Here is a 27,711-nt window from a genome sequence, read left to right on the forward strand (position 1 = left end):
GAACTCTTATAGATTGACTTTCAACAATAGGATTATAAATGCTCAGAGTGTGTTTTTTTCCACAAAGCTTAGTATTTTCTTTCTTTCTTTCCTTCTTTCTTTCTTTTTTTTTTTTTTTTGGTGGTACTGGGGTTCCTGGAAACCCTTCTACCTCCGGGCTATACTCCCAGACCTATTTTATATTTATATTTGGAAACAGGGTCTCTCTTAAACCAGTGCGGCTGACTTCAGACCTGCACGATTTTCCTGTCTCCGCCTCCCAAGCGGGGGGATTACAAGCGTGTGCCACCACACCCGGCAATTTTTCATTTTCTACATACAAACCTATTATATATGTAATCTGTTGCTTTTGTATTTTGTTTTGCTACAAATGCCGTTTCTCTCTCTCTCTCTCTCTCTCTCTCTCTCTCTCTCACACACACACACACACACACACACACACACACACACACCCCTTTCATATTGGTTCTTTGTTAAGTGTGGGCACTTTAGAATTTGCAGACGGAAGTGGCCTTGATCAGCAGGTGCCTGATTTGTGGGAGAAGGCTTTCTGTACTGTAAATCACTTAGTAACCACAAAGCCCCGCAGCTGTGGGTTTGGGAGAATCCAGATGGTGCCTCTTGGAGTCAGCGAGCTCAGCCTTGGCCACGCCAGAGCTCAGCTTTCCCGCACACCTCCGCTGCCTGTCTGCTGTGAGCAGAGCACATGGAGCTTGTGATGTTAAGTGATTCATTATCTGCTTACGGACTCAAACACCTTGAGGTTTTTAGAGTGCATATGTGTTTTGGTGAAAATAGGTTTATTTTATTTTGCACTTAATGATATTTATAACTATAACTTAATTATTTTCATATGAAAGTACTGAATACTTTAATGTGAAGTCGCTTGAATGTGAAAATCTTCAAATGACATTCATTCCCAGACTTTAGAATTTTCAAAATCTTGTCATTCTTAATCCCTTATTTTGTTTTGAGCTGATCTCTATTTCAGCAAGTCACAAGACCCATCATATCATCTTTTCCCTACTCAGTGCGTCTCAGGACCTTGAACCCAATGCGGTAACTAATGAAGACAGCTGGAAGTCTTGCTCTTTGCTTAGCATCCGGTCCACACGCGGGTTCCCCTGCGCCTCTCAACGATGTCGGTGTGTAGTTCATTTAAGTTGGATCCAGACAAGGTCCGCAAGCTTGGTTCTCTTTTAAGCTAGACCATTTGTTTCATGCTCTGTCCTTGTTGAGGACCTGGGTTAGTTTTCCATAGAGCTTCCTGTTCTGGACGGTCTTGAGTGCTTCAGGAGTGCCGGCATGGTGGCTCCTTGGGTCTGCCTCGGTGTCTCCGGGTCCTGCTGCCTGGTCTGGGTCAGTAGTGCTGTGGATCTGGCGATGCCTCACAGTGAGTCGAGTCGTGACGGCCTCTGCCGCCGGCTCCTTATCTGCCTCATGGAGTGGGGCTGTGGGTCAGCTCGGTGCCCATTCCTCTTAGGGCTTACAACATGGCAGTTTTTTAAATTCTAACATTCCTTTTTCATTTATTGGTTGGAATTCTTTAAGCAAATAGAAGCAGAAGTCCCTCCTCAGGCCAGCTGCAGGCAGGCAGAATTACTCTCAGGTTGCTGCTTTAGAGTGAGCAGTGGTGCCCTGGCTTCTGCAGCAGCGGCCTTGCTCCGGGCTCCCCACCCTTCCCTGACGCTGCTGTGAACTGGTGGTGCCTTCTCATTATCTTGTGTTGCAGTCGGTTCGGTCCTAATCCTGCTGGCTTCCAGTCGTCCCAGTGGCTAGCTTTCTTGTTTTTCAGAGGGACAACAGGTCCCGAGCTGGCCCCGTGTGGTTTAGGACCTGGGGCTGGTGGACTATGCCAGCATGCCGGTTTCCTCCATGGAGAGGGGAGGGAGGACCGGGGTCTAGTGCCACCCTGCTTCTCTTCCCAGGCTGCCTCTTAAGAGCTGCATGGCCTTTCCAGGGGAAAGAGCTCTGAGGCCTTTTTTTCTCTCTCTCTGGGAATAGAAAAATCCAATTCAGTTTGGTTTTAGAGTATTTTATTTTTAAATTTTTTAAATGTCTTGTCACCATATTAACACAATTACTTGCTGGCTTATTCTGAATACAGTTTTTATATTATTCAAAATAATGCCAACTCCACTACTTGATTAGGACTTCTGAAAGAGGATTAATATTTATTTGTAGGTATTTGTCCTTTCAATAGTCCACTGGGAATGTAAAAATCAAAACACTATTTTCTAAGCCAAGTGTGGTGGCTTATGCTTGTAATCCCAGTACTTGGGAGGCTGAGACAGGAGGATCACAGCCAGTCTCAGCAACTTAGCAAGGCCCTCTGCAACTTTGTGACACCCTGTTTGTTTATTTATTTGTTTGTTTGTTTGTTTGTGGTACTGAGGGTGGAACCCAGGGGCTTTTCTACCTCTGGGCTATACTCCCAGACCTATTTTATACTTTATTTGGAAACAGGGTCTCACTAAGTTGCCGAGAGCCTCACTAAGTAGCTGAGGCTGGCTTCGTCTCAGCCTCCCAAGCGTTGGGATTGCAAGCGTGCCTCACCACGCCCAGCTTTGACACCCTTTTTTTGTGTGTGTGATACTGGGGATGGAACTCTTTTACCTTCCACCTCCAGGCTACACTCCCAGACCTTTTTTATTTGGAAACAGGGTCTCTTAAGCCAGCGAGGCTGGCTTTGAACCTGTGTGGTCCTCCTGTCTCCACCTCCCAAGCACAGGGATTACAAGTGTGCGCCATCATGCCCAGCGACACCCTGTTTTAAGGTAAAAAGTGAAACAGGGCTGGAGGTGTAACTCAGAGGTAGAATGCTCCAGGGTTCAATCTTCAGTACTACAAGATAAAACAAAACAAAAAACAAACAAAAAACTATTCTCTAAAATCACTTGGGGAATTTTCCCCCTATGGGGTAATGTGATCAATTTGAGATACACTTTTTCATTTCAGTTTGCTTTAATATTTTCAATGATTTTTTTAAATAAAAATTAATTTGTATCATTTAAAGTAATTGCATAGTTCCAAAGCTAAAACTATGTAATAAAGCATATTTAGAAGAGTTTTGCCTGGTTTGGGTTGCATTTTGGTTCAACCACCTAAAGAAGTCACTTAAAGGGAGCTGGTTATGCTGGCAGTACTTGTAATTCCAGTACTTGGGAGGCTGAGACAGGAGGATCGCAGGTTTGAAGCCAGCCTCAGCAATTTACAATGGCTCTCATCAACAAATAAAAGATAAAATGGGGCTGGAGTAAGTTCAGAGTTAAAATGCCCCTGGGTTCAGTCTCTAGCACCACAAAGAAACACACATGTGCAAACACACACATACACACACAGAGAACAAAACCCCCAAGCAAGCTGTGTCTCTTCCTGTCCTCCCTGTAGAAGGCGCTCTAGTGTCCAGGCGCCCTCTGACTGCATCTTTTTTTGTTTGTTTGTTTTTGGGTCTGGGGATGGAACCCAGGGGCTTTTGACCTCCGAGCTACATCCCTTGTCCAATTTTTACTCTTTATTTTGAAACCGGGTCTCATTGAGTTGTGAGGGCCTCACTAAATAGCTGAGGCTGTCCACGAACCGCGATCCTCTGATCTCAGCCTCCCGAATTCTGGGATTACAGGTGTGCACCACCACACCCAGCTTCTGACTGCATCTTCTGCCAGACAGCCCATCCTCTCCTGAGCCCCTCCAGGCCTCGGCCTTTCATCCTATCACATGAATGTACCAGACTGTGTTTACCCTGTGCCCAGTGGCTGGGTCCTGTCCTGTCCAGACTTAACAGTGTAACAGTGAATAACCTTTTCATTAGATGTTTCTGGTTTTGTTAATGTGTCTTTGGGGTAAACCCACAAACATAGAATTGCTGTGTTAAATGAATATATGTATGTGATTTTGGCTAAATAGTATCAAATCGCCCTTTGCTGTGGGGTGCTCGGCTGGCCAGGTTGTTGAGGAGAGGCCTCTTCTTGTCCATTTTGCAGTCGTTTTCTGGCTGAGATTGTCCATCCTTTTGTATACTTAGGAGCACATTTACCATTGAGAACTGCTTGAGGTTTTGGGGGTTTTGTCTATTTTTCTGTTGGGTTGTTAGTCTTTTTCTTGAAATTTTAGGAAACCTTTATATATTAGCGGCATTACACTTCTTTCTGTGAGGCAAGTTGGAAATGCTTTTTCCTACATATTTTTGTACCGTGCTTATTATGTGTGGTTTTGGTTTTGTTTTCTGATGTGTTCTATGTAGATTTAGGGACGGTTCTTCAGTTGCTTTAGAGTTTGAGTCACCGTAAGGAACTTTCTTTTTTCTACGTTTTCATGGTCTACATCATTTCTTAGTTTCTTTTTTACTCCTTTTAATCATTTGGAACCTATTTCGAGGTGCAGCATGGCGTGTGGATCCAGCTGTATCTCTGCTGTCCGTCTGGCTGTCACGGCATCATCTGTGAAGCCTCTTTTTTTTTTTCTTTTTTTTTTGTGGTCCTGGGGTGGAACCCAGAGGCTTCCCTACCTCCGGGCTATCCTCCCAGACCTATTTTATATTTTGTTTGGAAACAGGGTCTCACTAAGTTGCGGGGAGCTTCACTAAGTAGCTGAGGCTGGCTTTGAACCTGTGCGATCCTCCTGTCTCAGCCTCCCAAGCGCGGGGATGACAAGCGTGCGCCACCATGCCTGGCTCTGAAGCCTCTTTTTTTGACACTGATTTGAGATACCTTCTAAAGGTCTGTTTCTGGAAATTTTCTTTTGCTTAAACCTAGGGTTTTTGTAAAGTGAGAGCTTATACTTTTCTACCTTCTAGTAGGCTGGCTTTATGTATTTGCTTTTGTAGTTATATATTCTTACATACTGATCGCTCTTCTTTTCCTGAGTTGCCCTGTATTTCTTCCTCCTTTGTTTTTCCCATAGGAAATACAAACCATTAAATTGTTTATTTTGAGGTAAAACCCACAATCTCTTACTTTGGTATTTTCTAAAATTTACAAATTAAATTTAAACAAAAGATTTTGTGAGTATCACAAGAGAAATGTTCTAGAAACAGGTTGCTACTGATGTTCAGTCTAGCTTGACTTCCTGTGCACTTCCATGCCCTTCATAGCTCTTTCTCTATCTTGACATTGTGCAGTTGGGTAGTTTTGTTTTTAAGTAGTTATCCTAGTTGACCTAGGTATTTGAAGTGACATGGAGGTCATAAATTACTTTTGTACTGCCATGAAAATGGACATAGATGTGAATTGGTTTGTATAAGATCAGTGAGCTAGTTAATTGGACTGATGGACTAATTGGTGAAATGAGCCCAGGTATTTCCCACTTCAGGAATACTAAATAATGAATGTTGAAAAAAAGTTTCTTCCTTAAAATAATACATCAAAAGATATGATCTTCCAGAGCCAGGTGATAAGTCTGGTCACATTACCTAGAGAAAACCAATGTGAGTTCCAGGATCCAGTTCTGCTCTAGTAATCAATAGTTAAATCCTTGTGAATTAAACTTATTTTTGAAGTTTAATCAGGTCCAATAAACTTTCTTACTTAATTGAAAAAGGTTTCTGCGAGCTAGCATTTATTGATTTTGAGAGCTACAACAGCCCAGTTCACACTTTATTCTAGACACTAGGAAGTTTTACAATTATAGTTCACTTTTCTCAGAGATGGTATTAGCATATAGAATTCGAGATCCAGTTAATTACCAAGCCACAGCAAATAGTGACCTTCATAATTAGACAAGGGTCAGCACTAGTGTAGTTAGCCTTCCAGGTGCTGTGACCAAAGTACCTGGCAAGAAGAACTTAAGAGGAAGAAAGGCTTATGGGGTCATCTCTTTCAAGCTTCAGTCCGTAGGGCTGGTTCTGAAGCGTAGGCGGGCAGCAGCACTGATGGAGTGTGTAAGGGCGCTGTAGTCAGGAGAGACAGACGCACGCACACACGCGCACGTACCTGCAGGCGTATTTTACCCCCAAGACCAGGGCCCCAGTGACCTACCTGCAGTGACGCTCCACCTGCCTGCATTGGCCCCAGTAAATCTATTCAACTTATTTAATCAATGGACTTCTCCACAGGTGAGATTAGAACCCTCATGATTCGGTCATTTAATCTCTGAACAGTTTTGCATTGCCAGTGCATGAGATTTTCCAGGGGACATTCTATATCCAAACCCAAGCACGTTCTGTTCTGCTTAAATTCCTGTCCGAGGCCTTCCTGGAATTCGAGTGGACAGTGCAAAACTTTCAGGGTTGACTTCTACCATAAACTTTGATCTTACAAGTCCCTTCCACGGTACTAACTTGGGGTGCTTCTTTACTCTTCTGAAAAGTAGTAATCATAGTATACATACGGTTCATCATTCATGTGTATATATTCTTGGTAACACCACGTTGGTAATTACATGTGTGTGGACTTATCTCTACTTTAGTATAGCATTTGGCTAGAAATCGGATGAATCACTGCTGTTACTTTTGTTGTAAGGACTCTGGGTCACTGGGCGCCTCTCTGAACAGAAATAGGGGTGCTGATAAAGATGTCCTGCTGCGTGTCCTGCTAGGCCTTGGAGCCTCAGGAGCTGGGGACAGGGTGCGGCTTTTTTTTTTTTTTTTTTTTTTTTTGTGGTACTGAGGGTGGAATCCAGGGGCTTTCTACCTCTGGGCTATACTTCCAGACCTATTTTTTATATATATTTTATTTGGAAACAGGGTCTCACTAAGTTGCTGAGAGCCTCACTCAGTAGCTGAAGCTGACTTCGAACCCATGTGATCCTCCTGTCTCAGCCTCCCAAGAGCTGGGATTACAAGCATGTGCTACCACGGCCAGCTAGAGAGGGTGTGGTATCTTAATGTTTTTTTGTTTGGGGTGTGTGTGTGTGTATGTGTGTGTGTGTGTGTGTGTGTGTGTGTGTGTGTGTGTGTCTGGGGATGGAACCCAGGGGCATTTGACCTCCGAGCTACACCCCTTGCCCTATTTTTTATTCTTTATTTTGAAACAGGCTCTCACTAAGTTGCAAAAGGCCTCACTAAGTAACTGAGGCTGTTCGCGAACTGCAACCCTATTGTCTTAGCCTCTCAAATGCTGAGATTACAAGCGTGCACCCGGCAATCTTTTTTTTTTTTTTTTCCTTGCGGGTCTGGAGATGGAACCCAGGGGCATTTGACCTCCGAGCTACACCCCTTGCCCAATTTTTATTCTTTATTTTGAAACCGGGTCTCACTGAGTTGCAGAGGGCCTCAGTAAGTAGCTGAGGCTGTCCGTGAACCGCGATCCTCCGGTCTCAGCCTCCCGAATGCTGGGATGACAAGCGTGGCCACCGCACCCAGCTATCTTAATCTTTTCAGAAGAGACAGCTGAGGTTGGTAAATGCTGAACAATGTTAACACAGAAAACATTTGTCGGATTTGTGAAAAAGGAATCTGAATGTCTTTGTGTTTAATCAGTCAAATTTTTTTATTTTCTTTTATATTCAAGGGAAGTTTGGGTAAAAAGAACTATTTATTTTCATATATTATGGCATATATTTTTATTTTTACATACTTTAGTGTATAATTTTAAGTGTGAATTTCCAGGAAAATGTTTATTACACAATCAAAGTTTTAAAAGGAGTATGTACCCTGATTATGTATATTCACATTGTAAAAAGCTTAACTTTGCATTTTTAAATAAAAAATGTTTGCCGTGATTATGGTCAGACAGAAGAGTAGTTGGATGTAAAAGGCTCTGCGATCCCATTTATGAGAACCAGCATGGATGACTAAGTAGAGGTTTAGAGATGGACGCCCCCTCCCCATAGGTTTGTAGATCAAGGAGGGACATTAGCCACAGTGTGTTTAGGCTTTATCAAGAAATCCAACAGTCTTTAGTCACATTCTCCCAAACAATTCAGTGACTTAGAAACCAGTTTGTTAGTTGTATTCAAAGCCTGCTCTTCTCACTTGAGCACCAAACCAGAGGAATTTTATTTGGTAGATTAACATGAAAATGACTCAGGAGTAAGTTTTACTGGCGCCTCTTGTGAGTCAGCACTACACAGTGGCCCCCAGAAGACCCCTGTCCCACAGGCACACATGGAGAATTACCCCCTGCTGATCAGACCCCTCTGCAGTGGTGATCGGTTTGGGGAACTGTTTCAGGCTAGGAGGACAGACCACAAATGTGTTGAAAAGAGAAGTGGGTGTAATGGCGGGTGCGTTTGGAATCAGGACGCAGGGAGCGCCGCCGAGGGAGCTAGACTCCGCGTCCTTTTGAGGCGGTACTGGGCTTGATGTGAAGCCCTGGCTCTCAGCCACACCCCCCGGCGCCACCTGCAAATGTTGGGAGACGTTTGTGGTTGCCTTCCATGGGGTTGGGGTGCTGCTGGCATCTATGTGTAGAGGCCAGCTGTGCTTAAATCCCCCAGAGCATAGCCTGGGCCCCATGACAAGGACTTATCTAGCCCCGATGTCAGTAAACTGAGGCTGAGAACCTGCCCAGTATACATCAGTCTAGCTGTGACCGTAGTAAGAAAAGAACTGCATTTTATTTTGCAGCCTAGGGCACACAAAGGAATCACTGAAATGAAAATTCCACGAGTCTGTGTTTGCTCTGCTTCCTTCCCCAGACTGCCCTGTTCTAGTAGAAAGCTTCTGTCGTCTGTGTGACCCCACTGACAAATGGGAAGGATGGTCCTTGATCAGCCATTGTGTAAGTGTAGGCCTAAAGACTGCGAGTGAATTAAAGCCCCCGGAGACTGCGTGAAGTGAAGTTTGCCTTTGTCTAAGGCGTGCCTCCTGGCTAACAAGCTGTGCCAGGAGTACTGCATGCACAGTCTGTAACCTCCCCGTCATTGCGGTTTTGGGGGTTCTTGAGTTCAGTGGATAGAATTTATAGTGTCTCTGAACGTTTATGTTTAGTAAATGCATTTTATTGACGTTTATGTAAACTTTCCACTTTCTTCACTTAGGGATTTCTTTGTATCTACTTCCAAGTAAAAGTTGAATGAACCTATTCTAGATCTTATGCAGCATGGTAATAAACACTTTCCTTCCTACATCACAAGCCTTAAAAATTGTAACAATTGTGTCTTAGTATACTCTTAATTTTATTTATGCAGTTAACCATTTTTATTCCAAGCACAGGCGTCTAGGCCTCACCAGACTTCTGGGGCGTCTGTGGCCAGGTCGGTTAGAGCCCGTGGGCCTGCTCTCGGGGTTGTGTGTGCCGTTTCAGGCAGCACTCTCGTTGCTGTGGCCCAAGTGCTTGGTGATACTTGGTGGCCACAACTTAGAGGAAGGTGCTGACTTGGGAGCTTTCAGCCCACGCCAGCCTGAGTCACGCCTGCCGAGCTCGGCATGGCCGCGGGAAGCACAGGAGAGGGAGGCTTGAGAGCTGTGGCAGCTCACAGTGGCAGGGGGAAGAGAGGGGAGGCTGCTGCACGCTGCCCCAGAAACGCCATCCGTGCCGTGCCTCCGGGGGCCCTCAGGCAGCCCAGACCCTCTAACATGGCTGCCTCGTGTGCTGTGAGCTCCGAGGACGTTGCAGTGTCGTGTAGGAGTGGGCATGTGGCGCAGAGGACCCCTGGAGGTCAGCATCGCCTGTGATCCCAAGTGCAGTAGCTGGTCCACAGCCTGTAGCCGTAAAGCGGTCACTGCCTGACCAGCTCTCAGAGCCCTGAATGTGTGTGTGGTCGGTTATTCAAATACAGCAGGTTCCAGACACAGTGGGGAAATGTCTGCGTGTTGAGCCCCTTCGCTTTGCTGACTGGGGCTTGAGGGTTCCAATCCCAGTGAAGTCTAGGAGCAAAGCGGTAGTAGAACTTGATTGAGAAGTTGACAGGGTTGTGGCTGGCTTGTGTGTATTTTGCTGCTATGAGCAGTTAGTGGGTAGGTAATGGTGACATTTATAACTGAGGCATGTAAAAATAGGTTTGCTTGTTGGTTGCAGGTTGTATTTTCTGGTTTTTATTTATAATGTTTAGGTGTTTGGGTCCTGTAGGAATTTTGTCAAAGGTTTATAGATAGATGTGCTCTGTATGCACGCCCCCCCCATCATCATCATCATCATCATTATTTTTAGTACAGAAACCTTTTTCCTCTGTACCTGAAAGATAAGCCCTATCATCATCACCATCATCATCATAGTACAGAAACCTTTTTCTCTTTGCCTGAAAGCTATTCCCCACCCCCACACCTCCATGTTCATGTGAACTTGGTCTCTCTCAGACTTGGTGAGTATGCATCGAGATGTTGGAAGTACGGTGGCTGCTCACACTGCACAGGTGCTAGGGCATGTGCCTTTATTTTAGCCAGAAAAGATTTAATGGCATTTGCATATAAAGACCAGTCACTCGTGTGTGGTCCAGAGTTGACCCCTGGTGTGGATTTCGGGTTAGGCCTCTGGCCGCTCTCACTCACTTGTTCCTCCTTGCCCTTCAGTACCTGATGTAAGGTTAAAGAAAAACAGTCTCATGGGTTGTAGAAGGCACGGTGCCTACGCGAGCAGAGACCCCAGATCTCGGGTGTCGGAGTTCAGGCCCAGGCAGCCCACGCTGGCCGGCTTCGCCCCGCCCCAGCAAGCTTCTGTGGCCAGGGTGCTTCATTAGCCCCTCAGCCCCTGCCTTTAGCGATGATGGTGGCCGTACGAACTCTGGGGGATTAAATGCAGAATTCTTAGTAACTAGTTGATGATTTGGTGATGATCCTCCCAATTCAGTTTTCTCAGGTTTGTTAAGATTCTGTGGATTTAAATCACTGGCCAAACTTATGATTGGCCTGAATTATTGGACAGAATATTAATCTATTGATTTCTCAAGGGGATGTTCTGGTCATAGGTGGACGTAGTTAACTCCCTTACCACGTGGGACTAGGTAGTGAGCAGCACTTACAGGTCCAGTGAAGCCCCCTGGCGGGACCTTAGGCAGCTCCCTGGCTGGTGAGCTGCAGTGGGCGAGGCTCGCTGCTGCCCCTGGCGTGGCTCTTGGCGTCTGTAAGGTTAGAGGCCCAGCTGGTCTGCAGGGCAGCTTTCCACTCTGTCTCCCCTTGTCTCTGTGGCTAGGAGGGAGTGTCTGGGGGTGAGACGCGTCCCCAGGGCAGGGACGTGCATCCCGTACCTTCCTGTGCGTGCTGCCGTGCATTCCTCCTTGATTCTCTGGTGACGAGAGGGCGCTCCTTCCACCCTCGCCAGCCGCAGGTGATGTATCTGCTTGTCATTTGAGGTTGCTTATGGATAACTCTCAGAGGACTGCTTTTCTGAGATCCTTAGGTATAGCTAGACTTCCTGTTGCAGATGATGTGGATGGCTTGCTTGCAGCAGGACCACGTGCCCTGCGGCTGGTGTAACTTCCGCCAGGGCGCCTGCGAAGGGTCAGAGTGCTGCAGCCAGTTAGTATTTGAGGCTGTTTGGGGTGAGACAAAGATGCTTTCAAGGTGGTAGAGGGGACAGTCTCAGAATTTCGGGATGAAAGTAAAAACTTTGACTTAAATTTATATAACTACATTTTTTTTACTAATGCTTTTTTTTTTTTTTTGGTACTGGGGGTTGAACCCGGGGGCATTCTACCTCTGACCTACACCCCAGCCCTCTATTATTCTTTATTTTGAAACAGTCTCAGTAAGTCGCAGCAGAGCTGGTGGTGAACCTGAGACCGCCTGTCTCAGCCTCCCAAGTCCTGGGATGGCAGGTGTGTGCCAGCTGTAATGTTTGCTCTTTAGAGTGTCCCCAGAGGAGTCTGAAGTGCAAGGTGCTCGGTGGGTCTCGGTGGAGGGACCCTGAAGGCGGGTCACAGCGGGAGGGAGCGTGGCAGGGTGCCGGCACCCACAGGTGTTGCCCACACCACTCTGCCCACAGTGCCGGCCCGGCCTTTCCACGTGCACTCCTAAGCAAGTGGCCCAGGTTGTCAGGCCCGCGTGGGGAGGTTTGGAAGGGGCGTCAGCTTAGCTTTAGTTTTTCCCGACCCAGCCCAGACCCAGGGCGGTGGGTAGCACTTCTGAGAGAGCAGAGCAGCGCTCCCCCATGCACGCGTACCCTGCTGGCCCGTCCCCAAGGCAGCAGGCCCGCCTTTGAGCGCCCTCAGTGCTGCTCTGGCCAACGTGCTCCTGCACCCCTCCTACCCCGGTGCTCTGTGCGGCCGGCCAGTGAGCGAGGCCAGAGAGCCTCTGCAGGGAGAGCCTCGGGTCCTTCGCAGCGGCTAGCCCAGTTCTCATAGTCCTGCTTTTACGCAGCTCAGTCTTTCTTAGCTCCTGATGATGAGTGAGGACAGGACAGTGGGTTGGGAAGAAGAGGCCCAGATGTGAGGGCTGTGGGCACTGAGGAAGAATTGGACCTCTGAGAGAAGGGAAACGCCCACAAAGTGGAAAGTCAAGGAGCGACGTGCTCTCTGTAGGGTGTGTTTAAGTTTTTGGTTAGATTCTGATGGTTCTTGATGAATTAGATGTGGTGGATGAGAGAAAAAAAATCAAGGATGATGCCCGTTGGCACAAACAAACATCTAAACGTGCGGGAGATGGTGGAGTGACCTGGCATTAGGAACACTCTGGGGTTTTGCCAGGGGTCATGCTTGTTCTCTGCTCGGGAAGGACGAGGCGGGGATCCAGGCTGCACGGCAGCTTGCTTGCGGTAGGAGAAGCGCGTGAGCACCTTGACTGGCGTTCTGCCTTGGCTTTTCCTTTGAGACCATGTCTAAATTGGTTGTTGTTTTAAGGTAAAGTAATTCATATGAAAAATTAGTTACAGTTGTATTCTATAAAAGGCTAAGAATTTCTCCACAGCTACATTTGTGCTGAGATTGGGGCTAAGATCTCCCCCTTGCTTTCAAGAAAGTTTGTCCCCTGAGGCTGAAGCAGTGCCGAGCTGGACGGCGTAGGAGCAGTGCAGGCATGGGCTCTGGGTGGAAGCTGGTCTGCAGCCCACCTGCTGCAGCAGGCAGTGGATGACTGCCGTGGGCTTAGGCAGAGTGTCTGTTCACCTCTGGTTAAAGACAGAGGCGAGGGATGCGCGGCGAGGTGCCTGGCCGGCACTGCTGAGGGCTCAGGAAATGCCGGCTGTCGTCCACACCAGCTGGTCCGCAATGCTCTTTGTACCTTCAGATACCCCAGCAGAGAGCGGTCGGCCGCTTGTCCAGATTCACATGGTTAAACTTGAAGACCAGAAACCTTAGTTTCTGTCTCAGATGTTTACGAAAAGAGGCATTTTTAAAAAGTGATGAATAGGCCGGGCGTGGTGGCGCACGCTTGTAATCCCTGTGCTTGGGAGGCTGAGACAGGAGGATCGCACAGGTTCGAAGCCAGCCTCAGCTACTGAGTGAGGCTCTCAGCAACTTAGTGAGACCCTGTTTCCAAATAAAATAAAAAATAGGTCTGAGAGTATAGCCCAGAGGTAGAAAGCCCCTGGGTTCCACCCCCAGTACCACCAAAAAAAAAAAAAAAAAAAAAAGTGATGAATAATCTTTTTCATTTATTATGATTTTCAAAAGTGAATCGCTTCAAAGTATTGTTCTCAATGTGTACATTCTGTTTTCTTTTAGGATCTGGAGTTCCATGGAGTGATGAGATTTTATTTTCAAGATAAAGCTGCTGGAAACTTCGCAACAAAATGTATCCGGGTCTCTAGCACCGCCACTACTCAAGACGTGATTGAGACTCTGGCCGAGAAGTTCCGCCCTGACATGCGCATGCTGTCTTCCCCCAAGTACTCACTCTATGAGGTGCACGTCAGCGGAGGTCAGTGTGCCGAGGGCCCGCCAGAGGGAGGGCTCTTGGCTGGAGGAGACGGCCTGCGGGGCCGCCCTGTCCTCTCCCGCCACTGCGGTCTCCATCTTGTTCGCGTGGCTGGGAAGTGTTCTTGTGAGAACTGGTGTGTCTGGGAAGTGTTCAGTTCCTAGCACATGTGCTCTTGGAAGTTGGGATGAATAGATTAGTTTTACATTTGCTTATTTCTCCTAAATAAGTAGCATGACATTAATTAAAGTTGTCCATTATTTCTGGGTGTCACATATATTGATGACCAGAGTATGCTGCCTGCTTCTGGAGGAAGATCATATGTATAGGTTGTAATATTATGACTAGTTGCAGTTTAGTAAATATTGTATGAGGCATCCGTCTTGATGTCTTATTTTTGATTCCAAAAGACTGCATTTTCATTATTCTTTGGGATTAGGACAGCTTGACTAATATCCCCCTATAGATGTATTTAGTAATTTCTCCTTAACGTTGGGAATTTTTGGAATTTACTCATACTATCTCTATCAAATGATAACTCAAACTGGAATGATCAGAAATGTAAAAATTTATAAATTTTATAGATGCTCTGGGAATGCCGAGTGATCTGTGGAGAAGAGTATGGGTCCCGGGCAGTGCAGCAGTGCAGGACTGCTCGGCACAGTCACACACAGATGGTGTCAGACGTGGTTCTTCTTGCCTTCCAGTGTTCCGCAGCTTCGTGTATCTGCAATGAGACCGAAGGCTGGTGCCGTGTGCATGTGTTGGGTGACAGGGACTGTCCTCACTGGTGTGCCGGGCAGGCTGTGCTGGTTCTTCACTCTTAAAGGCACGGAGGGTCCCGTGCGGGACGCAGTTCCAATTCACCATCCAGGGTGGTTTTCTTAGGCTGGTTTCCTCTGATCTCAGAGTCTTGTGAGTCAGTTATACTTTCTGCTAGTTGACCCCTCCCCAGTGAATTGGAACTTGAGATGTAAAAGTGGGATGATTTTTCTTTTAAAGAACCTCTTTTCCTTTAAACTTCCTTATCCAGAACTGTTTTTAATGTAAGCAGACGTAGGCCACTTGTTAGGAGTAAGAATGTGACGTGCTGCCTGGTGAGGGTTCTGCGCCGCTTCTCCTGCACCCTGGCCCTGGGGCCCGCGGGGCCCGTCTGTGGCTGGGGCGGGCAAGCACGCAGTCCTCAGCCCTTTCAGGCTTCTTCAGTCCTGGGAGTCTCGGCAATTTTAAATGGCATCACTAGGCCGAAGGAAGTCATAATCCGGTTTATTAAGTAGTTAGGTGCACACAATAAATCCTCAACGACTAACAATTTGATAGATGTTTGGAAAGGTAGCAAACACTAGATGAAAGGCAAATGGTTTTTCCTTTTATTCCTGATCGCTGCTGCTGATGGGGGAGGTGTGCTTTCTGGGCCTCCGCACTTCTTGTCCATGTTGGATTTTAGAGTTCTCCTTTATGGAGGTGCCAGGGGTGCTGACAGGGTGCTGCGGGACTCCTGTGAACCTGCAGGAGCACCGTGCGCCCCGTCACTGAGCGCCTTGACGGCTCCGCCTGCCAGTGCCCATGGGCCGGAGCTGGTGCTCACCCCAGGGAAACTCCTCCTTTACCCTTTCCATAAAACTCAGGCTTCATCATGTGCACTCAAATGGAAGCCTACGAGATCATGCTGCTTAAAGCACGTGTGAAGCCACCAAGGCAGAACGCCTCTTTGGTGTGCAAAGTTGCCAAGGGCCCAGGGCACCTTCAGCCTACATTCAGCGATTCCTCAGTGTGCTTTAAGTGTAGCCTGCTTTCGTTTTGTCTTACTTTTATGTTTAGTTTGCTAAAAGTTACACGATGATACCTACTAGGATTTTAATGTAGTATACATTGTGTAACAGGAACACCTTGGTCATTGTGGCTTATGGCAGGAATTCAGATGGATCCATTCTAGTCTTGGTTTGTGAAGCTGTTTTCATTTCTCATATTTCAGTTGATAAGACCATAATTAGAATTGTGTCATTCCTGTATAACGTGTGCATATCTACTGAGAGCCTCTTTTTTTTTTTTTTTTTGGTGGTAATGAGGTTCCTGGAAGCCCTCTACCTCCGGGCTACACTCCCAGACCTATTTTTACATTTTTATTTGGAAACAGGGTCTCCTAAGCCAGCGCACGAGGCTGGCTTCAAACCTGCGCGATCCTCCTGTCTCTGCCTCCCAAGCGCGGGGATCACAAGTGTGCCCACCACGCCCGGCCCTACTGAGAGCCTCTTAAAGTCTGTGTCTAGAACCCTTCCTGTTCACGCTTGCTTTCCTCACATAATAAACCCCCAGTGGCTTCCTTTTTAACTAGCAGCCTTGTAGCACATCCCGATATGACCACTAGGGTATCTTTGCCAACACTAGTAGTACCACCAGTCATGGAGATGTCATCCTCTGGTGGGGATGCTCTGCACATTTATGGTAATCAGTTTCAGGCATAGCATTGGAAGTGTCGATTGAATGGAATAGTTCTCTCTCCTCTCTGAGGCTAGAACAAAACACCCCTGTGCTCTGGGGTATGCTTTTCCTCTTGCTTGTCTTTCTGACCCTTTTTTTTTTGGCGGTACTGGGGTTCCTGGAAGCCCTTCTACCTCCGGGCTACACTCCCAGACCTATTTTTACATTTTTATTTGGAAACAGGGTCTCCTAAGCCAGCGCGCGCGGCTGGCTTCGAACCTGCGCGATCCTCCTGTCTCTGCCTCCAAAGCGCAGGGATTATAAGCGTGCGCCACCACGCCCGGCGTCTTTCTGACCTTTTCAGGAACAACAGGTACCTATCCTTCGCTTGAAGCCCTGGCCTCCTTATAAACTCAAGGTGGTCTCTCACTGAAAGCCCTAATTCCAGAGTGACTGCTCTCGGTGTACCCTCTCGGTGGTCTCTCATGGACGCCCTAGCTCATAGTGAGCGCTGTTGGTGTACACTCTCGGTGGTCTCTCTTGGTGTACACTCTAGGTCGTTTCTCTCAGGATGCCCTAGCTCAGAGTGGCCGCTCTTGGTGTATGTACACTCTCGGTGGTCTCTTGGTGTACACTCTCGGTGGTCTCTCTCTTGGTGTACACTCTTGGTGGTCTCTCTTGGTGTACACTCTCGGTGGTCTCTTGTTGTACACTCTCAGTCTTTGGTGTACACTCTCGGTGGTCTCTCTCGGTGGTCTCTTGGTGTACACTCTCGGTGGTTTCTCGGTGTACACTCTCAGTGGTCTCTCTCGGTGTACACTCTCGGTGGTCTCTCGGTGGTCTCTCTCGGTGTACACTCTCGGTGGTCTCTCGGTGTACACTCTCGGTGGTCTCTCTCGGTGTACACTCTCGGTGTACACTCTCGGTGGTCTCTCTCGGTGGTCTCTTGGTGTACACTCTCGGTGGTCTCTCGGTGTACACTCTCGGTGGTCTCTCTCGGTGTACACTCTCGGTGGTCTCTCAGTGTACACTCTCGGTGGTCTCTCGGTGTACACTCTCGGTGGTCTCTCTCGGTGTACACTCTCGGTGGTCTCTCGGTGTACACTCTCGGTGGTCTCTCGGTGTACACTCTCGGTGGTCTCTCTCGGTGTACACTCTCGGTGGTCTCTCTCGGTGTACACTCTTGGTGGTCTCTCGGTGTACACTCTCGGTGGTCTCTCGGTGTACACTCTCGGTGGTCTCTCTCGGTGTACACTCTCGGTGGTCTCTCGGTGGTCTCTCTCGGTGTACACTCTCGGTGGTCTCTCGGTGGTCTCTTGGTGTACACTCTCGGTGGTCTCTCGGTGTACACTCTCGGTGGTCTCTCTCGGTGTACACTCTCGGTGGTCTCTCGGTGTATACTCTCGGTGGTCTCTCGGTGTACACTCTCGGTGGTCTCTCGGTGGTCTCTCTTGGTGTACACTCTCGGTGGTCTCTCTCGGTGGTCTCTTGGTGTACACTCTCGGTGGTCTCTCGGTGTACACTCTCGGTGGTCTCTCTCGGTGTACACTCTCGGTGGTCTCTCTCGGTGTACACTCTCGGTGGTCTCTCTCGGTGTACACTCTCGGTGGTCTCTCTCGGTGTACACTCTCGGTGGTCTCTCTCGGTGTACACTCTCGGTGGTCTCCCATGGATGCCCTAGCTCAGAGTGGCCGCTCTTGGTTGTGCCTCACTGTGTTTTTTTTGTCAGTGTATTATGCATAGCAGGTCCCTTCGATTCACAGATTCTTCATACCTGCAAAAGGCCCTTTAGCCGCACTTAAAACTGGAAACGTATCATAGTCAACAATGAAAAAATGTTGGTAGAGGTCTTAGTTTGCAGAATGAAGTCTGCTCTTACTCCCAGTTGTAGTTGAATACCCCAGTTCCAAAGCAGAGACTTCCTCTGGCTCTTCCTTCACTCTCCGTCACTCTGCAGCCTGGTCAGGAAGAAGCTTCAGCTCAGCCCTGGAGCTGGCTCCTCAGGCTCTTCCCGTCCTCCCAGAATGAGCTCTTTCTTCTCCACGGCCGCGCTGTCCTCCTGTGTCGTCTCCAGCCCCTGGCCGCCCTCAGCCTCATTCCCTCCTCCGTGGTCCCTTCAGCTTCTCTGGGCACTGTGCTGCACAGTCAGGGCTGTGCCGGGCAGGTGGTGGAGTGGGGTGAGCTCGCCAGGACCATTTCACCGCAGCCTGCCAGTGAGAGTAAGCTTGTGGGGAAGCTTTGTCCGGGGGTTTCCAAAGTAGGCATTCCTGGAAAAAACTGCCATTCTGCGGGCTTTAAGGGAAACATAAATTGAGCAGGTTACCTGACCTGTTGCAATCTGCGGTGGTCTGCACACCAGCAGTGACTGAAAGCGGCTGTTGGGCTGGAGAGGGAAGGTCTCAGAGGCGGGCCCTGCCAGCTGCTGGCTGCTGGCCCTCTCTGCCTCCTGGAGTGGTGCCTAGCAGGTGGCACCAGATCTGCCCTCCCGTGCCTGCTTCTCCCTGAAGCCTCCAGCCCTCCCTGGCAGGTCTTTATTGGGCGGTGGCCAGGCAGGGGTGCTCTGCTCCTGAGAAGTGCGCTTGGAGACTTGTGAGGTTTCTAACAGCGAAAGGGGGAAGCAGTATACCAAACCCAGCGCTTTACCAAAAAGAGTGGGGTGGCTTTTGGAGGAAGGGGTTTGGGGGTGGAGTCAGGTTGGCGGTTTTGGAGAGGGGTCAGATGCGCAGATGGGAGAGCAGTCACAGCGCTCACTTCTAGGACCCAGGGTGGGGTCTTGCCATTTCCTGGGGGGGTATGAGACATGACTTATGTGACAGAAAAACCTCACAGTCAGGGGAACTTCTGCGTAGAAAATAATTTCCTTGTTTTCTAGCTGCAGATAAGATAGTTTGACCTACAGAAATAAGGGATAAAATCTTGTATGCTTTTTTTCTAGTTAATGTGTATTCCCCTTACTTTACCCTCTTAGACCTACGTAAGGGCAATGCCCGGTCAGCACCTGCTATTGGCTGCGTGGTAATGAACATATAGAATGCCCGATTGATTAAAACTATAGATACTTGTGGGAACAAAGGACTTGATAAGTTAAATATATCACAGGGCCAATTATGTGCTATTGCCATGAAATAACCACAGCTTATTCTTTTTTTCAATTTCATGTTTTGAAGAAGAAAGAAGATTGGACATTGATGAGAAGCCTCTCGTTGTGCAGTTGAACTGGAACAAGGATGACCGGGAGGGCAGATTCGTCCTCAAGAACGAGAACGATGCCATCCCTGCTAAGGTGGGAGCCCTCGGGGTCCTGAGCCGACCGTGGCCGGGAAGGAGGCGGTCGAAGCTTGGTAGCGGCCCTCCTCCTGCTGCCTCTCCTCCTTGACTCCTTTGCCCTCCTAGAAAGCACCGTGCAAGGAGCCTGCTGGCCCGTGCACTTCTGTTTGCCCAGGGCCCAGGCGCCGCTCCTCGTCGTTCAGAGAGGCACAGTCGTGCGGCTGACCGGTAGTGACCAGGTCATCGCCTGCAGTTCTCTCCCGAGCTCTGAAGCCAGAGTTGTGCCCTGCTAGAGGCGCAGGTCCCCGCGCCCTTTGTAGCTGAGCCTCAGGGTGCAGCGTCAGGCGCACTGTGGGCAGGCTCCGGTGCTGGCTCTGGTGATGCGCTGGAAAGGTTGTAAGGCTTTCTCAGGTGTGGACACCGGAAATTCTTGTGCTACTAACTGGGAATATTGATATGATTAGAAAATAGGTAATTCTGTGTTATATCAGGTGTCACCTTAAGTAGCAAGTGCAGAAGTAAAGAATATCTTGAGAGAGTCTTGTGTTTAATTTGCGAGTAGACGGCTGTTACTCACTCACAGGGGCAGACAGCCTCCTCCTGTGTGGTGCCAGGCTTGTGTGCCAAGTCCTGGATTCCTGCGCACTGGGCTCCTCGCCCTCAGGGCTGTGCTCGGTGACCTGCATTCGCAGCAGGTGCAGATGTAGTAAGAGTGGCTTTCTGTCTCCTTGCTGTCCATGGTTTATTTCACTTTTGCACCGTAATTTCAGTTCTGTGTGTTTTGCGGTGTTCCACAGGTCCTCACTGGCATCAACATTCTTTTCTTCTCATCTTAAAACTGAAGGCTTTTTTCTGGTAGTGCTGGAGATTGAACCCAGGGCATTCTACCTCTAGGCTACACCTCCAGCCCTTTTGTAGTTTGAAACAGGCTCTCACTAAGTTTCTGAGGGTCTGGCTAAGTTGCTGAGGCTGGCCTCAAACCTGCAGTTCTCCTGTCTCAGCCTCCCAAGCACTTCCGGGATTACAGGCATTTACCACCATTGGTACCAGGGGTGAAGCTGCTTCACCATCTTCTAATTTTTCTTAATTCTTTACCTGTTAAATTTCTACATATAAACAGTGTGGCTCTGTCCTGTGATGGTAGGCTGTGTAAGTCTGTTGAAATGTAAATTAAAAGTAAGCAAGTCTGTAAGCAAGATCTGGAAGAGAAGGCAGCCACTTTTGCAGAAACCTTGTTTTCTGCATCCAAAAGACAACTTATTGTGGCCCCTTCCTTTGAAGTTAAAAACATCTATTAGGTAGGTGATGATTAGACCCCTTATTTCCATATTTTCTTTGGGTTCCTTTTACTCATGTTATTTTATAGTAACTGATTGGGAATTTTTGTTATTGAGAATGAGATTTCATGATTTCCACCCTGGATTCCGTACTGGTTTTAGGCTTTTGAATGTCTGCTTGCTTGTTCAGTTTTAGATGGAGGTTAACTTTGTATAGGGTGAAATGCAGAGATCATGTGTGTGGCTTCTGCAGTGCTCACGCAGCTCCAAGCCCAGTCAGGGTAAAGAGCACCGCTCCAGACTGCCCCTGTGCCTCTAACATCCCACCAACCAGACCCCCCGCCTCTAGCATCCCACCAACCAGACCCCACTGCCTCTAGTAATCCACCAACCAGACCCCCCGCCTCTAGCATCCCACCAACCAGACCCCCCCCGTGCCTCTAGCATCCCACCAACCAGACCCCGCTGCCTCTAACATCCCACCAACCAGACCCCCCGCCTCTAGCATCCCACCAACCAGACCCCCCGCCTCTAGCATCCCACCAACCAGACCCCCCGCCTCTAGCATCCCACCAACCAGACCCCCCGCCTCTAGCTGTGCTTTGGGAGTGACTTGTCAAGCCAAAGCAGACAAGCTATAGGGAACTGCACAGAACTTCTGGGGAGGGCCTGCCAGGTGACATTGTTACTTTTCTCAGAAGGCTCAAAGTAATGGACCTGAAAAGCAGGAAAAAGAGGGAGTCATCCAGAACTTCAAGCGGACTCTCTCAAAGAAAGAAAAGAAGGAGAAAAAGAGGAAAGAGAAAGAGGCATTGAGACAGGCATCTGATAAAGAAGACAGGCCTTCTCAAGGAGATGACAGGTAAGTTAGTCGGGGAAGTATTCCTGCTGTGTCTTACAACCAGCTGGGTGTTTTAATGTAGCAAACTTGTTAACTTCCCAGGTAAATAATGAAAAACGCAGATACTGTCCAACAAGTTTGTTGTAAGCCTGTGGTCCTCCTACACTGAGGGAAACCGGAGGGTCTCATGTACGTGAGGCCCGATGCTGACAGTGCGCGTCTCCTGCGTATGGGAATGCTGCTCCGTCCCCGGTAGTCCTAGGCACAGCTGTCCGCGTGCTCTTTCCTGAGTGGACACTGGCCGGTGGTCTCTGTCTTCAGCTGCTCCTTTCTGCTCAGCTCTGTGGCTTTGGCCCCAAGCTAGAAGAGGTTGGCAAGACCAGAAAGCAAAGCAGGTTTCCCTCAAGGCTGAAGCGCACTGAGCCCAAAGTGTTTCTAAGCTTCTGAGCTCAGAACTGCTAGGGATTAAGCAAAATCGCTCTTTGCTTTACAGGGGAGAGAGATATCGGGGAACCCAGAGTTACGTGGACTTTGCAGTTTCTAGTTCACTCTGCAGTTCTCCTTTGGCTACGATGCACTCATTCTTAGCTTTCTATTAACACTGGTATTGAGTATTTCGCAGTTTTTGTTGGAATAGTTAGTTATCCAAAAAGGGTAAAGAATTCGCCTGTTGTATGAACCCCAAAAGAACTGTAATCTTGTTCGTTTTATCTATACAAATGTATAGACTTAATGTACTTAGAGAGCTTTTAAACAAAATCATAGCCTTTTCAAATGAAAATTTTTACCTAATATATTCTGGGTAAGATAAATGTAAACAAAGTCATAGAAGATTGTATGGTATTCTGTCATTCAGCTCTTCCACAACTTATGTGCATGGTTTCTTTTTGGTGCACTTGTGGGTGGTTTATATCTCCTCCTCCCTTCCCTCCGCGTTTTTTTTTTTTTTTTTTTTTTTTTTTTTTTATGGTACTGGGGGTGGAACCCAGGGGCTTTCTACCTCCGGGCTCCACTCCTAGACCTAGTTTTATATTTTATTTGGAAATAGGGTCTCACTAGGTTGCCGAGAGCCTCACTAAGTAGCTGAGGCTGGCTTTGAACCTATATAATCCTCCTGTTTTAGCCTCCCAAGTACTGGGATTACAGGCATGCACCACCATGCCCAGCACTCCTCCCTCCATTTATAAATAATGACCCAGTGAATGCCTTTGGTGGGAGCCCACCTGATTGTTTTCTTGAGCGGTATTGCAAAACAGCGGCTAGGTGGACATGCCTGGATGCTTTCTGTACTCTGGATGGTAGGTAGGCCACCCCCTTCGTCTCAAACCAACTACGAGATTTCACGTTTCTTTCCACTCTTCCATCTTGCATGTTATGGGACAGTTTATTACCTCTGTGGTATTTAATGTTCTCCACAAATTGAGTTTATTTTATCATTAATAAGACAGCATCTTTCTTTGTGTTCATTAACTATATTCTCTGACACAGTGGCCCTGTAAGGGTTTTTATTCTCCAGTTTTAGAAATGATTTGAAGTTTTCTCCATTCATCTAAGATATGACCATTTGTCCGTGTATAATGTTAACTTAAAAATGAATTTGAGCCTATTTTTGACTATCAAAACCAAGTGAGATATTAATCTATCAAGCAGTGATGTGTGTATAATCACTCAGGCATAGTAATATGTAGGTGGTATTTAATATAGTTATACAAAAGAAAATATTTCCATAGATAATTGCTTACATATAAAAACATTAAAGAAAAGGAGAGTTTAATGCCGTATAATCTGTTTATTGGTTTATGGAATGATATATTATTTGATTTAAAGACAAACTACTTAAGATGAGTAAAACTGTTCAACTTGATTGATTAAAGTTTGAGTGATCTTTTAAAGTTAAATTATGTTGGAGCAGTTTCTTTCCAACTTTAAGAAAGTGAGTGTTGGCAAATTGTTTAGCTGTTAAATAATCTTTCTAATCACTGGATGTGATGGTACACACCTGCAGTCCCAGGCCTTGGGAAGCTGAGACAGGATGATCGCAGGTTCCAGGCCAGCATCAGCAACTTAGCAAGACTGTGTTTCAATATTAAAAATAAAATAGGGCCGAGCCTTAACTTTGAGGTGGACACTCCCCTGGTTTCAGTCCCCAGCATCACCAAAACAAACAAACCCAACAACAACCCTCCCCCAAAAATGCTATTTAACTAATTTGGGGTCTTCAAGATTTACTGTATTTTAAGTAAGGTTCTTACCAAAGGATATCCAACTTTATATTTTAGGGTTTATTTATTTATTTTTTGTCCTAGGGATTGAACCCATAGGTATTCCACCTCAGAGCTACATCCCCAGCCCTAATTTATTTTATTTTATTTTTGTGGTTAGAAAAATGTGATAGGGGTTTATCGTTTGGTCTGTTTTAGAATAACACTAGTGGGAATTACCGAAACGTATAATCTGTACATTTTAATTATAGATTTCTGCTTAATTTAGTATATTATTGAGAATGACTATATCTTTTCTTTCTTAGTAATTGATTAGCAGAGACCTGTTAGGGTATGAATTTAGCCAAATAGCACCTGCCATTTTGATTTTGGCAGAGTGTGTGTGTGTGTGTGTGTGTGTGTGTGTGTGTGTGTGTGTGTTACCAGCGATTGAACCAAGGGGCATTCTACCTCCAAGCTACATCCCCAGCCTTAATTTTTTTCTTTCCTTCCTTCCTTCCTTCCTTTCTTCTTTCTTTATTTTTGTGGTACTGGGGTTGGGACACAGGGACATTGTACCTCGGAGCTGTACCCCATCCCTATTTTTTATTCTTTATTTTGAAACAGGGTTTCACTGAGTTGCAAAGGACCTCACTAGGTAGCCAAGTTGTCCGCGAACTGCAATCCGCCTGTCTCAGCCTCCCAAATGCTGGGATTACAAGCGTGCGCCACCATGCCCAACTTTTATTCTTTATTTTGAAAAAAAGGTCTCACTAAGTTATGGAGGGCCTTACTAAGTTCCTGAGGCTGGCTGTGAACCTGCTATTCTCCTGTCTCAGCTTCCCAAGGACTGGGATTCTAAGCTTGCACCATCACGCCCGGCTATAGTTTTGTATTTCTGATGGTGAAAAGATTTATAATATTGTTGGTGCTTATTGTTTGTTTCTTTAGTGAGAATTCTCGACTGGCTGCCGAAGTTTACAAAGACATGCCTGAAACCAGCTTCACTCGAACAATTTCTAATCCTGAAGTGGTCATGAAACGACGGCGGCAACAGAAACTGGAAAAGAGAATGCAGGAGTTCCGGAGCTCGGACGGGCGGCCCGATTCGGGTACGCTGGCTTGTCTTTCCTGTCTGCTGTGAAGAGAATTTAATCACACCTTTCATATGCGCATGGCGCCGTTCTTCCCTTCTTGGTACTGAGGATTAAACCCAGGGCCATTCTGGCTCCAAGCTATACCCCGGTCCTTTCTATTTTTTATTTTGAAGCAAGGTCTTGCTGAGTCGCTCAGGGTTTCACGGCGTTGTTGAGATTGGCCTTGAACCCGCAGTCCTTCCATGCCAGCCTCCGAGTCCTGGGATGTTAAGTGCACCGTCCTGACAGACATGCACGAGGTCTTTCTTAGAGCAGTGGGCGAGCTCACAGTAAGTGTGCACCATGTTCATCTTAGGTGGAAGAGTTCTGTTTACCCAGAGATGCCATTATATTTTCCCCAGCGTAGCCAATTTTTATAAATTCTGAAGCATTTCAAATATACACAAAAGAGAAAAAGATATATTGAATACACATGTACCTAGCACAGAGTATCAATAATTAATATCTCATATTTCTTCTCTAATACTGCTTCGGTTCTCAAACTATTTTTTTTTTTTTTCATATTTATTTTTATTGGTGCACTGTATTCATACATCATAGTGGGATACATACTTTTGTAGACATACATGCACACAATGCCCAGTCAGCCCCCACCCGATCCCCACCCCGTTCTCTCCCTATCCCCCCCTCCTATGCTTGGCTTAGTAGTTGACATCTAGTATTATAGCAATTGATCCAAAATTAAAAATGATAATCTCACATAACAGTTTCATTTGTCTGATACCAAGCTTTTGATGACTTAAAGATAACATTTCAATATTTCTTTTTGCTTTCTTTCTTACCAGAGAATATTTTTTTCTTTTTTTTAGGTGAAACTATCATATATTTATTTTTCAGAAAAAAATCTATCCTGATATGGAATATGGACTCTAGATACCCAAAACAATCTCGAAGCAAAAACAAAGCTAGAAGATGTATATTTTCTGATTTCAAACCATATAAAGCTACAATAATTGAAACAGTGTAGTACTGTTCTAAAGGCAGATATATAGACCATTGGAGTTAAATACAAGCCTAGAGCTAACTTCTTCCCTATATTGTCAAGTTATTTTTGACAAGGTTTCCACGAAGATTTGGTGGTGGGAATAATAATCTTTTAATTAAGTATTGTTGAAAAATAATAATTACATGGAAAAGAATAAAATTGGACCCTTACCTAATCCACATACAAGTATTAACTCAAACTAGATAAAAGACCTAAATATAAATCTTAAGACTATAAACTTTTAGGAGAAAATCTGGGTCATAAAACCTCACGACATTGAAATTGGCAGTGATTTCTTGGATATGATTTCAATGGCACAGGCAACAGAAGAATATACAAACTCCCTAAAAAATAAAAGAAAATATTGTATATCCAAAGACAATGTAAACAGAGTTAAAAGTTACTAATAGAATGGGATAAAATATTTCCAAATGCTATATCTGAAGGTATATTAATATTCCAACTAGAAATCCTAAAAATTAACAACAATAAAGGCAAACAATACAATTTAGAGATAGGTAAAAGACTAACATAAATAATGAATCTCCACAGATAACCAATCTTAGTTGTCTGTTGGATGGAAACTCTTGTTTCTCTGGTTCTGGTGAGTGTTACCTATTTCTTCTTTGTAGTTAATCTCTTTGAGTATTTTCTCTAGCGCTGGTTTTGAAGACATAAATTCCTTCAGTTTCTGTTTGTCATGGAAGCTTCTTATTTCTCCATCTAGTTTGATAGAAAGTTTTGCTGGATAGGAAATTTTTGGCTGGAAGTTGTTTTCTTTCAGAGTTTGGAATATGTTACTCCAAGCCCTTCTGGCTCTCATGACTTGGTTTGGGAAGTCTGGAGTGATTCTAATTGGTTTGCCTCTGAATGTCACTTGGCCCTTTGTTTTTGTTGCCTTTAAGATTCTCTGCTTGGCTTCCACATTGGTCATTTTGACAATTATATGGCGTGGGGATCCTCTTCTCGGATCCTGTCTAAAGGGAGTTCTATAAGTTTCCTGGATCTGTGTATCAACCTCTTGCTCTATATTTGGAAAATTTTCTGCTATTACTTCCTTGAAGAGATTGTTGATCCCTTTGGTATCACTTTCTATTCCCTCCTCTATTCCAATTATTCTTAGGTTAGCTCTCTTAAGATGGGCCCATATTTCTTCAATGTCAGATTCCTGCTGTTGGATATCTTTTTCTAGATTAGAAACTATGCCTTCATTTTTGGATTGCTCATCTTCTAAGAGCGAGATTCTGTTCTCCATGTGGTCTAATCGGTTGTTTGTGCTTTGAATTGAGGCCTTTACTTCATTAATTGCATCCTTTATCTCTTTTTGGCTCTCTCTGAGTTCTTTTCGAAGCACCTCTATTATTTCTACAGTTATTTTCCTGATTTGATCTTCTAGAAATCTCTGATTTTCTGTTTTATCAGGTTCTGATGTTGTGGGGTTGTGCACATTCATTACTTCAGTGTTATTCCTCTTTCCCATGATTTCGGAGGTTTGTGCCTTCTCTGGGTTCTTCCCTTGGGTCACTATGGCTTCACTTAAGGTGCTCTGGATCTCGAGTCTGTATTATCTCAGACCCTACTACTCCTTTACTGGGTTGTATCACAGAGTCTCCGACCCAGGGAGTTGATAGAGGCTGCTTTAAACTATGGGGGGTGCCAGGTTGCACGCTCTCTTATGGTGTGATATCTCTGCCACCACCACTCCCTCACTGGGTCAAGTCCCAGGAGGCACAATACTGGGATTTCTCCTCTGTGGCCCGCAATTTGACTCACTGTTCTTGAGTACGTAGATGTAGCTGTACTGGACTCGGTGAATTCACTGCTGCTGCCGCCGCCAGTGGCAATATGGCGCCTCTGCCATGCCCTCGGCCATGAGGCTGGCGTATTTTTTCT

The 27,711-nt window shown here is 46.3% G+C and overlaps 1 protein-coding gene across 1 annotated transcript in view; it reads left to right on the top strand.

Moving 5' to 3' along the window:
* Positions 1 to 27,711, top strand: part of AFDN (afadin, adherens junction formation factor) — a gene marked incomplete at both ends in the record, with an annotated part of 117,438 nt that overhangs the window by 21,417 nt on the left and 68,310 nt on the right. Inside the window, 4 exons of the mRNA XM_080700040.1 lie at positions 13,477 to 13,676; positions 19,265 to 19,373; positions 21,333 to 21,496; positions 24,628 to 24,788. Coding sequence (XP_080556166.1) covers positions 13,477 to 13,676; positions 19,265 to 19,373; positions 21,333 to 21,496; positions 24,628 to 24,788 — 634 coding nt within the window. The remainder of the gene's footprint in view (positions 1 to 13,476; positions 13,677 to 19,264; positions 19,374 to 21,332; positions 21,497 to 24,627; positions 24,789 to 27,711) is intronic.

The sequence above is a fragment of the Muscardinus avellanarius genome (assembly GCF_963383645.1).
Source record: "Muscardinus avellanarius genome assembly, chromosome: 8".
Classification (NCBI taxonomy): domain Eukaryota; kingdom Metazoa; phylum Chordata; class Mammalia; order Rodentia; family Gliridae; genus Muscardinus; species Muscardinus avellanarius.